General features: G+C 43.3%; 1 protein-coding gene across 6 annotated transcripts in view; it reads right to left on the bottom strand.

Moving 5' to 3' along the window:
* Positions 1 to 16,161, bottom strand: part of PDGFD (platelet derived growth factor D) — a 144,515-nt gene extending 128,354 nt beyond the window's left edge. For 2 of the 6 annotated variants that reach the window (XM_035542581.2, XM_035542583.2), the window contains exon 1: positions 15,589 to 16,160. In XM_035542581.2, coding sequence (XP_035398474.1) covers positions 15,589 to 15,718 — 130 coding nt within the window. In that variant the 5' untranslated portion in view covers positions 15,719 to 16,160. Of the gene's footprint in view, positions 1 to 15,588 lie in introns of all 6 variants that reach the window. The other 4 variants (XM_035542580.2, XM_035542584.2, XM_035542579.2 and 1 more) reach the window with 3 other exon arrangements.
* Positions 16,162 to 18,321: the final 2,160 nt, after the last annotated feature.

Raw genomic sequence — 18,321 nt, 5'->3', positions numbered from 1 at the left:
GTAAATAAAAGAAATCTAGCCTATTAACGAACTCCCACTACTCCTATTCACACAACAGTGGCCCTATTTCCAAAATGATTCATGGGCCCCAAAATAAAATGAATTGAAAATTAACATCTTTTTGAAAGCATCTGTGCAGGTAATGTCCCTATTTGTATTTTGAGTGTTTTTCTCTGCAATGCTGACTTCGTACACTTAAAAATCTTACAGTCAGTAATTCTTGGTTTTTATTTATGGACTGAAAGAGAAAATGAGCTTTTCTGTTGCTTTTTTTTGTTTGTTTGTTTTTTTTAACCTCAAACTTATTATTTCATTTTGAGTGAACTTACCAAGACAAAAAATAATAATAAAAATAATAATAATAATAATAATAAAATCATTCTATACTTGCCAGGGAAACTGAAACCAAGAATAACGAAAGCAAAATTTCTGTTCAGCAGCAATTTAAGCCTCAGATTTTTAAAAAATACTAACGCCAGAATTCAATCCACTGTAAATCTAGGAAATACAGGTAGTTAATGAAGTACATCCTACTGTGATATGGCTGCAAAACTTGAGCTAGCCCAAAAGATAAACATAGTTTTTCAACCCCATACATAATTAAGGAAACAGCAGTATTTCAAGTAGTAGAATTTTTAGTAATCCAATACCACATATTATAACTTTCAGTGTATTACAGTTTGCTCACTTCTTCAAATAAGCTGTCAAGATTTTAAATGCATTTCTTTCCCAAACTAGAAAGCATGCATTTTTGATTAACAATGTTTTTTATCACATGATTGAGCTCTACATTTAAACAAAAACCCTCTCAAAAACTAATCAAAGAGAAATTTGCAGATTTTATAAAATTTGTACAGAATAGTCTCCAGAGCATAGCAGCCCCACCAGCATTCATTTTCAGTGTAATAGATGTAAACAATACAAAAAGTAAATAGACCTTCACAATGCTATTAATTTTATCAAGATCATATGACATCAATTCTTCAAAACAACGCAGGTTTAAAAAGCTTTTCATTGAAATATAAAACATGATTATGGCTGAGAACAACACATTTATTACTGCAGTATAAAAGTTTTATGTCTAGACAGCTCCAAACTCTAGAAGCAGAGAAGTGTGACCTGCTTTTCTGTGTCTATCAGAACTATAAAAAAGTCTTCCACAGAGTCTGTACAGAAAGATGTAGGGCCTGTAAACAAACAAACAAACAAACAAAAGTAGCTTTTGGGCACCAGAATTTGGAGTTAGGTATCCAGAGATAAGCATCTGCTTATTTCCCACGCATATTAAGAGTGGATAGTGGAACTAAATAAATATGTGATGATTTGCACTTATTTGAGAGAAATCCTAACTATAGCGACATAGGAACCTTGTCACTGGCTGATGATGTCATTTAGTCCATAACAGCTTTATTTTTTCTTTTCAAAACAGAAGCCAATAGGAAAAAAAAATAAAATCTGAAATTATTCATCCAGGAAGAGCTCAAGGAATGAAACACAAATCTTACAGCATACAAGCTGTATATTATATTTAGAGTGCTCTGTGGAAACACAGAGTATTTACACTAGAACCAAGTAATTCTGCAAGGTATTTTAGTGCTTTTCTGTAGATAAACTAACTGCTACGCACACACACACATACAGACCAGGAAACACCATTCATTCTCTCTTAGAAAAACAGGACAGGGGAGAAGGTGACAAAATACAGTAAGATCCCAAAACTAAATCCTTGAAAGTCTGGGACACCAGAAATCTCTTTTAAGAAGCCCTAGGTCCTCCACTTAACACCCCTATCACTGGCAACATGGATGGTAGGCCAAACCACGCTTGTGGCAGAGAATTTCTCCAAGGGAGGACAACTGAGACTGTCCGAGGTGTATTCATTATGTTAGTTTGGAGGTTGCCAGAATAATCCCAGGGAGAGGCAGTCACCACCAGAGGGTAATACATCTCATAGAAGAACAACTCATAATTTACATGCTTAAAATTAGATGGTATCAGCAGCTGCCTCAGTGGTGATTGAATGATCCTGATGGATTTTTAAGACACAATACTAGAAACTGTTTTCTCTCAAGATTCCTCAACCATATGTTTCTTTGCATACAGAATGGTCTCCAGCTACCAGAGTTAGAGAAAAGCAAACATAAAGACACCGTTTCTCATGTTTTCTCTAATATTCCTTTCTCCTCTGCCAACCACAAGGGAAAAAAAGCCATAATCGTTTTATACATGGTTTAACCAGTTCTGTTCCTTCTCTTCATTACTATATGTCAAATACGAATCCTTAGGAGATGAATCTAGAAATACCTGTTAATATTGGAAGTATGGACCTCCCTCAAACTACAATGCCATTAACAGCTTCATCACAGTTAGATTCCTCTCAGCAAAGATGTCTAAAAATTGTCAGATTACAGCAATGATTCAGTGTAATGCTCAAATCAGATGCTAATTAAGCTATCTGAATACCTGAACTTTTGCAACAGAAAAGCTGTAACATAGATTAGCATTTTGTTTACTAGTCATTAGTGGAAGATGAACAGCAGCTGAAATCACACTATGTTAATAAGGTCACAATTACAATAAATTATTTTTGTACAAATTGAGCACAATAGTTAGAATTGCATTATTCTAGGTCTTGGAAGTAAGGTGATGACAGGTGATGATCTACACCCAGTGTCAATCATCCGTGGGAGGTGCAAATGATACACATGGGCATGAAATGACACAAATGATGTGCCTCGCATGAGGCTCATGTGGGCTGACTCTCCCACACTATTCAGTGAGGAATACAGAGACCAAACGTACATCTGTTTCTTGTAACAAAAGCTGCAGTACTCCTTGGAGGAACTGCAGAAAGTCAAATGTGTTGATGTATTAGACTGTTTGCTGACACAGTGCTAAGCTGTGGTTCAGTTCTTTGGGCAGAGGGGAGGAGGAGGCGGGAGGAACGCCATCCAGCACAGTCTGGAACAAGGGGATGCCCTTCCATGTCCATCAGCAAGACATCGATGAGGTAGTACAATAATGGGTAGAGAGTACCCTTAACATACTATCCCATTTCTTCTTTAACAAGGCTGCAATCAATTGTACTTCTCGCCTAACGTGACTTTTAATTTCATTTTCAAAATGTTTGAGATTAACAGTACTTGTCTTGTCATTCTAGCACTGTTTTTTGTCTTGGCAAGAACTGAAATGAAAATGTCTCTGTTGCTAAGTTTTTTTTGTTGTTGTTGTTGTTTTTTGTTTTTCCCCTTTTATTCTGGTTGCTTTCCTTTGCATTATTATAAGGGCAAATATTCAGCTAAAGATTTGTGAGGGCTGTGTTTTGTTTTCAATATCGTAAAACTGGTGATTGGACAGGTAATAGAAATCTTCAGTTTCCAGAATTGAGGAAATTCTCTTTTTCTGGGCTTCAGATGTCAGCACTGAAAAATAAAAAATTACCAACTTCTTAATAGAAATGGCACATATGTACAGGAAAAAAAATGGGCACTCCATGCGATATCATTGAGCAATCATTGCAGGTGAGCACCCCTTACTAGTAACCATGAGAAGCAAGCCCAGCATATCTCAGCTGTGGCTTTATAAGGAAGCTATGTATCTTTCTTATAAAAGATGAGCTCAGTCCCTAGTGAGAGCTCCTCGGTTTTCTTCTGCACAGCTTTTTCAGCAGGCCCACTCACACCTTCTGGAAACCCATGCAAGATGCTGATTCATCTGTAAGATGTTCAGCCCGAGTCAATGTACAGAACAGATGCAATTCACATGCTCAGGTCTTCTATTTTATCTTGCAGTTTTAACAAGTTTCAAACTGGCAAGACCATCAAACTAAGAAAATAGTGATAATACCATGGAGTTCATGCTGGTTCTTCACTTAAGTACAGGGTCGCATTTTAGCCAAAATAAAAGTAAAATAAAAACTGTTCACCCTGGAAAAGAGGAGGCTCAGGGGCGATCTGTGGTGGTTTCTCCCTGATGGGCAGCTAAACTTCACCACAACTATTCTCTCATTCCCCATCGTCAAAGAAATAGTGGGAGAAAATACGATGAAAAAGGGCTCAAGAGTCAAGATAAAGTCAGGGAGATGGCTCACAAATTTACAGTCATGGGAGAAACTGACTCATCACAGGAAGATTAATGTAATTTATTGCCTACTGCAAACAGACTAGAGCAGTGAGAACTAAAAGTGAACTAAAAACACCTTCCCCCCATTCACCCTCTCCCACCTCCTCCCCCTGAGCAGCACAGGGGAACAGGGAATGGGGGCTGCGGTCAGTCCATGAGACTTCGTCTCCACCGCTCCTTCACGGTCACTCCCTGCCCCTGCTCCACGTGGGGTCCCTCCCACAGGATGCCGTCCTTCCCAAACTGAGCCTGCGGGGGCTGCCCACAGGCTGCAGCTCTTCAAGAACTGCTCCCACATGGCTCCGTACCACGGGGTCCATCCCCCAGGAGCAAACTGCTCCAGCACGGGTCCCCCACAGGCGGCAGCTCCCCCCAGACCCCCTGCTCCTGCGTGGGCTCCTCTCCACGGGCTGCAGCTCCGGCCCGGGGCCTGCTCCTGCGGGGGCTCTCTGTGGGCCACAGCCTCCTCCAGGCCACATCCACCTGCTCCAGCGGGGGCTCCTCCACGGGCTGCAGCGTGGAGATCTGCTCCATGTGGGACCCGTGGGCTGCAGGGCGACAGCCTGCTCCACCAGGGGCCTCTCCACGGGCCGCAGGGGAACTTGTGCTGCGTGCCTGGAGCACCTCCTGCCCTCCTGCTGCACTCACCTTGGGGGCTGCAGGGCTGCTTCTCTCTCAGCTCTCACCCCTCTCTCCCAGCTGCTGTAGCACAGCAGATTTCCTCTTCCTTCAATCTGCTCTCCCAGAGGCCCAACCAGCGTCGCTCATGGCTCAGCTCTGGCCAGCAGCAGGTCCCTTTTGGAGCCGTCTGGAGCTGGCTCTGATCTGACCTGGGGCAGCTGCTGGGCTCTGCTTACAGAGGCCACCCCTGCAGCCCCTTACTGTCAAAACTTTTCCATGGTAATCCAATATAGAATATTATTAGGGGGGATTTGAACGCAGGGTACTAAGAGAATGGAGCCAGGTTCTGCTCAGTGGTGCCCAGTGCCAGGACAGCAGGCAGTGGGCACAAACAGGCACACAGGAGGCTGGCTCCCTATGAGCACCAGGCAGCACTTCTGTGCTGTGCAGGTGGGGGAGCCCTGGCACAGGCTGCCCAGAGAGGATGTGGGGTCTTCTCCTTGGGGATCTTCAAAAACTTCCTGGACATGGTCCTGGGCGGCCTGTTCTGGGTGTCCCTGCTTGAGCAGGGGTTGGACCAGATGGCCTCCAGAGGTCCCTTCCAACTTCAACCATTCTGTGATTCTGTTATTCTGGAAAGGATATTGATTTAGAACAAATTAGCACAGGAAATGGTTCTCTCCTACCCATGTGAACAGAAGAGAAACAGAAGACCCATTAGGTTACCAGGCTGGCTGTCATCTTTAGAAAGAAACAAGGCAGCTCTGAGTATTTCTGTTCTGGTTTGGCCAATCATGTTGAAGGCCTCTTTGAAAATGAAGTGCCAGAAATACACTGTCAAAACTCCAGTGACATGTACTTAAATTTGTAATTACTTCATTGCAAAAGCATATATGGAAAAATATTCTGTCTCTCTTCTGATAAGAGAAATAGGAGACACCTTTTTACTCAGTCAATATTTTGACTAATGGCTTGCCTAAGGTAAGTTGAAAAGCAATCTACCTGACAAGACTTGACTTTAAGTTCTGCAAGAGTTGGTGATAGCACAGAAGATAACAGTAGCATCAGGAAACAGCACTGCTGTAGGCTGTGGAGACAAATCCTTAGACAGGATCCTTGCACAAATAATAAAAGGCAGCACCTGCAAGCCTTAAAAATACCCCGCATGTATTGATAAGAAAAGCTTTTAAAATCAATTTTCATAATTAATTAATTAAACCAACATATCAAATCATTGTTATTTCTTTTTCATGGCCCTCCTCTGTTTGCTTATGTACTAGATAAAACCAAACCCAAGGAACATGCAAAGAAACAAAAACCAGGATCGTAGCTTTCCCTATTTTGTTTTGGATTTTGTTTGGAGGGCAGAGTGCCATTTTTTAATTTTTTTTTCCTGCTCCATGCCAGTTACTTTCAGGCATGCAAGTGAAACCAAGATATTTTGGTTTTATGCATGCCATAACACAGTTGTTTTGCATGGTTCTCCGTTCTCCAAAATGGCTACCCATGGATTCTCACTCAGTACATCACACAGCTCTGAGCCTGGTTGTAGCTCTGAGGATGAAAGCAGACAGGAGGCAGGATAGCAGAGGCATCAAGACCATGGCATTTTAAGGAGTGCTGCTCCTTAAATAATGCTCCTTGATCCCTGGTAAGGTTCTCCAGGCCTTGCCCATGTGTGATGAATGCGCTGGCTGATCCCCCTGCCTCTCCAACCTGCTTAGGTTCAACCCCTACAGCGAAGCATAAAGTACTAGCCATAGTGTTACTGCCAGTGGCAAAAATGGTGTCAAATGAATGACTGTTGCCCAGTAATGAGTCTTCACTTCATGTGAAGGTCTAGTATGTGTGCTGTGATCAGGGAAAGAGCAGGCTGAGCAGCCACCTTGTTCCACATCACATCCTTCTCTGCTTGCCACTGTGGTCAGTCCCCAGATCTGCACTGAAGTATGCCATGATGTTCCCCTGTGGTGTGAGCAAGTTTCTTTCCCGGGATGGTGCTTGTTTCTGTATTGCCGTGCAGCTGAGGGAATCACCCGTGTCTCAGAGTCTGTTGAGAGGCAGGCTGTATGCATGGTGACAGGGATGCAACAGCAAAACCTGGTTCTGCTGTGTGGGTCCAAGGACAGACACAAGACATGTGGACATCACTCAAGGGTGCTGCAACATGGGGTTGCCACAAGGCTTCCCTGCAGCACCCAGTTCTCAGAGGTGCCATGCAAGACACTTTGAATGCAATGAACAGAAAATGTCAAAGAACTGTTTTTGGAGGTTCATAGGTTTCCAAGTGCTACTTATGTAAAGGAGATCACACATACAATGTAGTAGCCAGATAGCTACTACATGATGTGTGAATTTTACCTCTTGCTTAGGAGAAGGAAACTTTGGCTCCCGCTTTCCAGGATCTAATGAATGATGGGAGCTGGTGAGAAATGCATGTCATGTCATAAAGCTCTACAGGGTGACAAGTGCTAATTACGAACAAAACCAAAAGCAACCCTATGCAGGCAAGAACTGTTCTCTGCTGTTCCAAGGATGGAAGGAACACATCTTTCCCCTTCTTATGACAATGCAGCATGCTACCAGAAAAACTGTGACACATGCAGGCACAGGGATCTAGGGACCCCAGGTCACAATGTATGGACAGGAACGAGACAAACCCACATCTCCTGTGCTGACCTCAGCATAAAGATGACTCAATGTTCTTTATGAGCAACCCAAGACAGAAATGTGAACAGCAAGGGAACAGGCATACAGCCTGATCTAGGAAAGAAACCAGAGTACAGTAACGCTGGGGCTTTCTATTTATTTCAAAGAAGCAAATTCTCCATAGGCTTCTGTGATGAGGTTTTAAACCCTTTTACTGACATCTTGATGTGTTAGTGAAATCATTCCTATAAGTGTTTATCCCCTGCTGAGGCATCGTGATTAAGAAGCTGTGTTTGTCCATTTCCACAAAGAATATAACGGCATTATCACCATTACTTGCCATTTTCACGCAACACTGCTGTCACTCATTTGCTGAAGCAAAGTATTTATCTTTCAAACAAATTCCTGGTTGAAAAATTAAGGCCACAAGGGTACATGAACGGTTTCCAAATTCCACAGTACATCTGGTAATCAACATTCTGTGTACCTATTTTTATTCCTTCTCTCTAACTAGTCTGGGTTGCTGCTTCATTCTCAATCCACTTTTATTGTGAGTCACATCAGATTAGAAACACATTCAACTATGAGAAAAATCTTCTGCAACTGATCCAAGAAAAAACAATAACAAAAACCCACGCATATTACACTTTGGGCCTTTTTAAACTTATAAAAAAAAAAAAAAAAAGAAAAGAAACAATGCAAGAGACTGTGAAATACTGACAGGTTTCCTTAAGGTCTTATTTAGAAATGTACTGCAGATCAAGTCTCTTGTAGGATATCCTGTGCATGACACATAAGATTGTTAGTACAGGAGAAAAAACAGCAAACCACCAGGACGTTTACTACGTAATCTGTAATTACATCAGTTGCTTCTTCACCTCTATGAGTGCAAATTTTATTTTATTTTTTTTTCCAGTGTGTGGACACTAATTGAATATCTAAACTGTCAGTATTGGAAAATTTACCTACACAACGAGAGGCTCTGTGTTGAATTCCTGAGCCTCTTCCTTTATCCTGCTTTAACTCATGTAAAGTGTGAGCCAGACCCTGCTGCAGTAAGAGCTGATGGAAGTTCTGTCATTGATTTCAGCACAATGAAGGTCAAGTCTGCTATTTTTCAACTTCTTCATGGACCTGGTGTTTTAATAAATATTTTTATAGAGTTTAACAACACCAACTCCCAATGCACAGCAGGGCTAAAATACATTGGCAGGAAGTTTGTACAGAAGGTAAAAGTGTGTCCTCCTGCACCATCCCCAAATACACAGAGCTCTGACTGCCAAAGCAGAAATAAGGGATGTTGGCCTTCACAGCGTGGGACACAGATCAAAAAGGAAGCATGAAACTGAAGATTACTCAAGTACAATAGGAAGCTTGAGATCATGTAGGATTTATTCACTACCAAAAATATTAGAGCCAAACCCACACTCCCAGAAGAGAATCTATCCAGTTTGACACTGTAAACAGGACGCTTCCTTAGCTTTGTAAACAGGAGATTGATTTGAAATAAGCTGCCAAGTAACCTAACCCACTCCAATCTTTTAGCCAAGAGATCCTCACCAGAAGCAATGATATAAGTGGCCTCCTTTATCCAAAATGTGGTATAATGTAATCAACCTCTTAAATATAATATAATCAGCAGCTTTGGGGAGGCAATCCTTGGATACAACTTGAATCAACAAACTAGGAGTACTGCTAAATTTTCCTGCATTAGTAGACAAATTCTTACTACAGAGAATGCCAACATAGAGCCTTCACGGTATTTCTTAGGACCCATTTAGTTTATTTTATGTGGCAAATCTCTGCAGGTCCACAAAGCCAGCGTGGGCAGAAGCAGACTGCTGAAGGGTTGAGAACATGCTATGAACATCAACAGTTAACTCAAGGTTTCTAATCTGGGAAGGCAAAATCGAATACTGCTATACAAGTAACGGAGGACAAGGGCAAGAGGATGGGATGCAGCTGGGCCCAGAGCTGTGGGAGAACCAGATTTCATGCTCCTGCTGCTGCTGTGCATGGGAGAAAAGGTGAGAGTGGGGAAAAGTGAGAGGGGGATGGAAGAGATGGGGAAAGCAGCTGCTACTTCTGGGTGAGGATGTATTCCACCCATCCCCAGTCCTCTGCTAATAGCAGTAGGTGCCGTTACAGACCCACGGAACTGCTGAGGCTAGGGACCTGGGGAGGTCATCGTTATTGCTCTGGAGGCAATAAGGACCTGGACAGTTTGAGGCCTTTTGGACTCTGGTATCTCAAGGCAGCTACTTTGCTTGTGTTCAAAGCCAGTCCTGTAATATATTTTATTTGCTGTTAAAAAGATCAGCCTAAAATTTGCTGCAGATATATTTTAATATAAGGAAGACTATCAATATGAAAACTTTGGAGCATAAAACATTCAGACTTCTACCGCACCTTTGTAAACATACTATTATTAGAGTTATAAAATGAAAGCCATTCCCTGTCCTTCTAATTTTGCCTTCCTAAAGGGGTTTCTTGCTGTACAAATAATACATATTTTGTAGATCTGTTCTTTTTATGTAATATTTATATCTTGTCTAAGGAAGGAGTGCCAGAAATGTAATGCAGTGAATATGTATATTATTTTGTTGAAAGAATTTCTGTCTTCAATCATCCTTTTCCCTATAAATTCCTTTTTGCTTAATAAAAAGTTTAACAGCATGTAGAGACCTTCAGAACTTCCACTTGCAGCCTGGACAGCTGACAAACACCTTTAATATTCCATGAATTATATGGCTAATGACAACACATAAAGAGGATCTTAACTACATGGAGTGGTTTGGCTCAAGTATCTGTCTAATAATTCATTGTTCAACCAGGATTTTTAAAAGTTACATTAAAACTGTATTTTTTTTAATTATTTTTTTTGTTAGTATTCAAAAAAAAAAAAGTTTTCTGGGTACAATATCTTTAAGTTTCTAATGCTAATTTGGTAACCAATTATATTGCATGCTTATTCTGATTTCCCTGTCCCTGTGTCCTCTGACTTATGTATTATATACATGCGTATACGCTATACTGTACAGTATTCAAAAGACACAACATATATTATGTGTATACATATGCATAATACACCTATAATACATAAGCATTATATTTATATATATTGTTATTTTAAAAGAATATTTGACAGATACTGCAAATACAAGAGTAAATGCTTGTACTCCTTCTTCATCATAAGACAGTTAGTTTAACTGGACACAGTCACACTTTCATATAAACTATCCAAGCTTCATTACCATACAATCCCGCAGGATGTAGCCCCGTGTCTTTAATGGAATTATATGGATCTTCTGTTTAAGCACATGACAAATGTTACTGCACTAATGATTCCCCATGAGTTTCCTACTTATACGTGATTGCTAGGTGCTTTATAAAACACATCTCTGTGGGATCACAGTTAAAAAAAACATTATTTTACAATTTTCAGCAGTGTTCCATTTCTAATAACCACAGTAATACAATTATCAAGTTTTCTCTGCAAGTCCTTTAATAATTAGCTGGCCTAATTAAGTCCCATACAAATAAATGTATCAAAAAGAAACAAGAACTGCTGGGAGACTGGCTGGAGTGTTTATAAGTAAAGCAACTTCCACTGTGTGATATACATCTACTCGATAGAACATGTTTCAAAGCACCTTTGGAGAACTCCTTAATGCTTGCCACTGAGTCAGGGTTGCAATTCTCATGTAATATCCTTTGTTACTTCAGTCCAAACAGTTAATTATACAGATAAGAAACATCATCAAAGTCAAACAATCACAGACTAAATTGCATTACTAAAGGTAAATTCCTTTTTTTTTTTTTTTGTAATCTGATGAAGCCTGAAATTTATTTTAATTATTTTGCAGTTGACACAATTTTGTTACCACAGTCCTTTAAAAAAGAATCATAAAAAACACGTATACAATATTTTATATGTTCTATACTATAGAAGAACTCCATAAATGCATTCCAAGGTTCCTATACCACTAGTGATACAACAGCCATTCTTAAGTGGTATGAAAAAAGATTCAGTCCTGTCTTCTCCCAAGAGCAGATAGTTAATGCTCATCTGGTGAGAAAACATTGACCAAATTATCAAATACTTTTCTGTGTGCTTACGCGTAGACCAACGCAGGAAAGTGGAGGGTAGAATTAATGGCACGCATCGTCTTGGACAGACAAAAGCTGTTGCTATTTCTTCAGAATGTTGAAGTACAATTCTTGTTCGTATTTCTTAGGTGCACAAGCAAACTAGGCTTGAAAGCTCCTAATTTTTTGGATTCAAAATGAGAAACACATGACCCCAGAAACATATCTCAAGTTGTCTGATGTCACATTTTCAAAGCCACTTCAGGAGACACTGATTGCATGGCTTCTGGTTGTTTACATACTGAAACAATCTGCCACTATGCTACGTTCTTTGCTATGTCTATGCTTTTTATTTAAACTTTGGATTTTAAAGTTTAAAATATGCGTAGTGATGCTTAGTATGAGTACACAGATTAGGCATAGATTGAGCATTCATACAGATGTTTGTTCATAACAACAAACAACTGAGGTTTCAGTTAGCATACAGTAAATATTATTTAGCACTTTCCATCTCCACTTTTCATCTACAAGAACACATAAACAACAAAAATACCCGACTTCTTGTCATTAGGTAGCACTACCTGAATAATGCAAATAGGGAAACGGAGGCAAATGGAATCATCTCAAAGCCTTCCATGTGTAATTCTGATGAGTTTCAAAGTGCTTAACAGACAATGGCATTAATAAAGACTTTAAATAAATACCATTATGTGTGCTATAAATGTTTCTGGCATCTCTAGGACACTTTAAATTATTGATTAGTGCTACACCAGACAGCTGAATCATCAACGCCTGTCCTTGCACGATGACAAGAGGATGTCTTGTAAGCAATTTATTTATACTCTTAATATCTTCAGCAGGAAGTACAGTCTGGTTAGGTTTGGCAATCATTAAATAGGACTGATTTTATATGCATTGCCCTTCATCTATAGACTTCTTCCTAGAGCAATCTCAGTCTTAAGTGAGTGCAATTACAAATAGGCCAACCTCTTTTAGCCTAAAAGAAGAAAGACAATCTGGAATCTTGTACACTAAAAAAGGTTTATTTTGGCCAGAAAGAAGACCAAGGATCCATATTAAAGCTTTGTGTATTCAGTTATCCCTAGTTTATCCTGCTTGGAGGTAACAGAAAACTGGAATCCAAAGGATTGTTTTCTTTTTTAATAAAATGTGCAGGTGGTCTTGGACTTGCCAAGATATAATATTTTTTTTAAAGAAATGAACAGATCTGGCTTCCTCTTCAGTATCTCTCTTAATTCCACAACATAATAATCATGATCATCAGCCCAGGACATAATATATTAAATTAGTTTTTATCCCTGCTGTGCATTTTGAGAGAGACTGTTGGAACATATTACCCCCAATGTCTTGTGTGCTCTTAGAACCTATTCCGTATTGTCAGATCTGCAAATATTTACAATGCAAAAAATATTGTCTGTCTCACTCGGCAATGCAACTCACATGTCTTTAATGCAATTCTGTATCAGCACTTCAGATCAAAACAAGGCTCTAGAAATTATAAAAGACAGAAATACTTTTAGTGGCATACAGCCAAGTACGGTCTAAACACTTTGCTTGTGAGCTCGTCACATGCATGCAATAGTTGGAATACAGCTCGTAACCTTTGGCTGCACAAATATAGAACTTCAGTCAACAAACTCAAGGAAGTTTGATTCACTTCAGGTGATTCACATCAGGCCTACCGGCAACTGACCTGCTTTAGATGTTGTAAGAGGATGCCCAGCTCCACTGGCCACACCAGAACATGCTGTTCTTTGCAAAGAAAAATCAAGATTCCCAAGTACCAGGAGAGAGCAAGGCAGCATCGCAGTGGGCTGGAGGTGTTCATGTGGTCTTCCTAAAGTTGTGTTACCTGCTCATTACATGGATCACATCCACTGAAGGGCTGCAGAGGTGTCTGACCTCTGCGTGGGTTAATTTTACTACATCCATACATGTCAGGCCTGGCTACCATACGGCACACTGAAGGTCAGTCAAAAGTAATGTGCAGTTTCGTATAGTTCTCCCATTTTCAAACGGCCCGCTGCCAGCCCACCTGAAACCCATTACATTTAGTCACTACAAGGTGTCAAAGTCTGATTTAAAGGTGCAAAGCTTAATCACAAAATTAAATGATCACAACTAGGAAAAGAGCAATTCTCATGATAGCTCCAAGAAGTTACTTCACTACAATAAGTTTTCCTCTTTGGAGTAGAACACCCATCACACTGCCAATAACCTGAAAACTTTATTCATATTGTGGGTTACAGATTTCCCCATTGACTCTACAGAGAAGATCAGAGTAACCCACATTTTAAGTTTTAAGTAGATCACTGCAGTTTTCCATCAGAAAGCTTGTTTGGAGTTTGACTTGGAAGGAAGATTGCTTAGTTTAGTTCAGGGACAGTCTCAGCTCTTCTGAGACGTTTAAGATGGCAGGCTAACAAGTCATGAATCTTGATAAAATACACAACAGTTTTAAATGATGAAACAGAAATAAGGGATGTAGGCTTTTATTGCAAACACATAGATTTTGTATTAGATTAAATTTGATTTCTAAACCAAAGTAACTGCAATTTTGTCTTGTTTCCAGATATGCTATCTCAATTCTAGAGAAAAAGTCTCTTCACCTTTCCTATGCCTCCATGCACTGACAAGGGAAGGTATACAAAAGATTACCAAGTTCAATATGGCTCCAAAGCTGAATCAAAAACATCTCCCTAAATCAACTGTATACCCATTACAGGAACTGTATACACACTGAAAAATAAACACTGGCAAATGCAGAGTACAATCTTGGAAATGTCTCAAGTGAGTGGGTTTTTAAAAAGGGTTTATAAAAGATATAAATTCTGGCAACTGTAAAACATTAACTTGAAGACCAAATGTAACTCTGTTACTCTTCAGGAGAACATCTTGCATTTCCCTCTGCAAGGTATCCGGCAACATGCAAGAGCAGGTCCTCTCACATGAAGCTGGAACACAACGGGCTCACCAGACCAGAGGCTCACCCCCCATCCCGAATCCAAAGCCTTGGTTTTCTTTAACCTTCATCATGAGCAAGTGGTTTCTAAAGGTAAACTCCAGTTGTGTTACTTCTATGCAGCCTCTGCAGCCATCCACCACGAGGCCACAGCTTGGCAACACCTTCGCTGTCCAGGCCGAGGCCGTCCTCCACCAGCAGCTCACAGCAGGCAACATGCTGGTGTTTGAAGGCTGAGACCACTGCTTCCACCACACAAGCAGCATCTCCAAGTCCCCATCCACCCTCCTTGGCATGTGCCATCACTGGGCATCCCACCTCTGCCAACAATGGGGCTGGCACAAGGGAGGGGGCCCATCCTCGCCGGGCACTGCCCGACAACCCCCAGCAAGCAGCCAGCCATGGTCCCAGACCCTCCAGCCTCAGCTGCCCTCGACCAAGCTCAAAGCAGGCCACCAGCAAACGGCTCTTTGGCCAGGTCCCATGAGAGGAGCTCAGAGTGGTGGCCGAGCTCCTGCTGAGCTCCCCTCAGGCGATGGCAGCACGCCGCCCTGGAGCTTGTTGGGGGACACAGGGCTCCTCAGAGGGAGACTGGGCTCCTCAGTGGGACATGGGGGGACACGGGGCTCCTCAGAGGGAGACTGGGCTCCTCAGAGGGACACGGGGGGACACGGGGCTCCTCAGAGGGAGATGGGGCTTCTCAGAGGGACAGCAGGCTCCTCTGAGGGACACGGGGTACACGGGGCTCTTCAGAGAGACACCGGGCTCCTCAGAGGGACACGGGGGACACAGGAGACCCCCCTCCGCCCTGACGAGGCGGGACCCTCGTAGACCCAGGCACCCCGCGCCGTGCGGAGGGGACGCGGTGGTCGCCACCGGCTCCCTGCTAATCTCCTCGGAGTTGCCCGAGAAGTTTGAGAGAGCCCGAAGGAACCGTCACCAGGCAGAGCCGCAGCCTCCCTCCCGCCCCCTGGCCGCGCGCTCCCGGGACGAGCCCCGCAAGACCCCCGGGGACGGGACACCCCGACCCACGACCGACCCCCTGGGGAAGGGGGCGGCAGCCCTCGGGACGCCGCCTGCGAACCGAGCCCTTCGGGGAATAAAGAAGGAAGAAGGACGCTTACCATCTCGCCTGATGTTGGAGGACCGCAAGGCTTTTATAGATCCACTCTGGGCAGGGGCGGTGGTGCCCTGACGGCTGCAAAAGTTCGCACAGACGACGGCGTAGAGGAGAAGGAGGATGAGCAGTTGCATTGGGATCCGCTGGGCACGGGACCGCGGCTCTGCAAAGAAACCCGGCGCTTGCCTCTCGCAATTTATCTGTCCCCCACCCCCTGCACTTTTTGTTTGTTGCTGTTACGGGTTGCTTGAGGTGCAAAAAAAAAAATAATAATAAATAAAATGAAATGAAATGCAAAAATAAAACGGAGCCCGAAATCGCAGTCGGCGCTCCCGAGTTACTCTCCGAGCTGCCCCTAAAAACTTCCTGCGCTCTCAACTTTTTTTCTGCTGCCTTTCTGGGGCCGTCCCGAGGCGGCAAGGTGAGGCAGAGATCCCCCGGCGGGGACCCGCCGCCCCCTCCCGGGCCGCAGGCGGGGGCTGCCGCAGCCGCGCTCCCCTGCGGCCGGAGCCTCGCAGCGCCCCTGCTCGGCTCGGCTCCGCTCGGCTCGGCTCGGCTCGGCCCGGCCCGGCTGCAGCCGCCGCTGGGGTCGGGGGCGGCCCGGGGGTGTGGGGAAGGCGGCCCGGGGGTTGGGAGGGAAGGGAGGCGGGCGGGAGCCGTGCCCGGGCCCTCCCCGCGTTCCCGGCCCGGGGAGAAGGGTGAGGGGAGGGATGGTGAGAGGGGGCCGGCCGCCTCCGGGGCGCCCCCCGGTCCGCTCCTCGGGCTGGGCAGGGGTGGCTCGAAGCACCCCAGCTGCTGCAGGGAGGCTCGGGGGAGCAGCCAGCGAGGACACGAAGAGAAACCGCACGTGGCCCTGGGAGAGAAATGCATGGGCTCTTTTGCCATGCCAAGCACCACCGTAAATGTCCAAAGCATTTCATAAATGGTTAATTCCTGCTAATTAATTCCCTTCGTTAAATTGGGTCTGCTATTAAAAGCTTGTATTACCGCCTGGAAGAGTTTAGGTCTGAGTGGAAGGTATGTGAGCAGATTGTGATCAGATTGCTTTTTTAATACTCTTTTCCTTTCCATTAGCTACAATGAAAATAATCAAGTGAAGTGAAGGCAGAGAAAAAACAGTCAGGTTTTAACTGTTCTCTAATAAATCCTTACCTACTCACTTTGTTTCTTAAGGCATTACATACAGTCCCAGGCAGCTAGCAACTTGTAACACAGTACCAGACCTTATAACATGAAACACCACCTCAGTAACAGAGGAAGTGTGTCGATAGGGTGCTATGTCAGGACTATGGGATGAGTCCTGCTACACACAGAGGACTGCCTCTGGCTGTATGAAACATTTTCTCCAAAAGCATGCTGAGATGACAATGGAACTGAAACATCTTGTGTGTCTTAAGGAGCCAGTAGGGTGCAATTCTGTTAATGCATAACTCAGGCTTCTTAATCCCTTTTGTGTTCCCCAAAACTGACAGTGAATCTAATCCAGCTCCCGTGTGGAAGATGGAGGAAAGGCCCCAATAGTGCTTCATCTATGAGCAGATGTGCCTATATTGTAGGTGCCCACTTCAAGGGGGAACTGGACAGGCAGAGAGGCAAGGTGGCGAATCCAATCATCCTAACAGAAGCAGAAAGTTAAGTAAAGGAGATACAGAAAATGAAGATAGGGGGAGCTCTGAAGATGTCTTCTGTTCATCCAGTCCATGTGTCTGTCTCTTTCCAATTACAGTATAAGGCACTAGCAGAAAACCTCAGAAAGATCCCCAAAACCAAACCATCTCCTGAGGGCAGGCACCCCAGAGGAAAACTGTGGCTGCCTTTTCAGATAAAAGGGGGTGACCAATGCCCTGGTCACAACACCTCAGTGAAGTCTTTCTCAGTGCCCTGAGGCCCTCCTTCTTGCTTAGACTCAGGTTGCTACAGCCTGTGGTTGCTTCCTCCTGGGGGTGTGCAGTGGCCCTTAAGAGGTGGTGGAGGGGGAAGGATAGTTCACCTTGCATCCAGAAGGCAAAAAAGGTGTTCTGACAGTATCTGAGCAGTTATATAGCTCAGTCAAGAAAGGATGCTGTTTCCAAGGCTGTTCCTCTTCCTGCACCCCTCTTTATCCATACAAATTTGCATTTTATAAAACTCATACGTCTTCCCAAGAACTGTCTCTGGAGCTGGAGTCATCTGCTCTCTTTCTGGCCCCATGTTCCCCTGGCTGTGCAGGTCCACCATTGACACAAGAGTGGAACAAGCTTTCACCTAAAATACTCTGCAGCTGTTTGGCTGATGTGCTCCCTGGCTTGATGCAGACTGTAAGTTTAAATTTCCTCCAGCTGACCAGGGCTCAGATCTGAAGTTTTCTACAGCTATGTCTATTTTTTATTTTTTTAAAATATTAGATACTTCTGTGGTGCTTAAGAAAAGATTCCTGTTTCTGCAGCAGAGGTACTGCTGAGTGTACTTGTTGCTTAGAGAACTCTCAAGCAAAACAGCGTGGGGCCTCATAAATTAGACAGCGATGAAAACAGGCAAGTGGATTCCAGCACCAGTGGCTTTGACATATCTCAAGAGGAACTGTGTATGACTCCTATCGTACACTCACGGTACACTTCTGTTCCTCCCTTTGCAAAGCATGGTATGCTTCTGTCTTCGCTCTAAATCTGAAAGTAGTTTTGCAGGAGAAGCATTGAGGTTTTTTTTCTCAGGTCAGAAAACAGCCAAGGAATATTACTGTGGGGTTCCAAACAGAGGC

This window comes from Cygnus atratus, chromosome 1 (genome assembly GCF_013377495.2).
Source record: "Cygnus atratus isolate AKBS03 ecotype Queensland, Australia chromosome 1, CAtr_DNAZoo_HiC_assembly, whole genome shotgun sequence".
In the NCBI taxonomy this organism is placed as follows: domain Eukaryota; kingdom Metazoa; phylum Chordata; class Aves; order Anseriformes; family Anatidae; genus Cygnus; species Cygnus atratus.
This window is presented reverse-complemented; position numbering and strand designations above follow the sequence as displayed.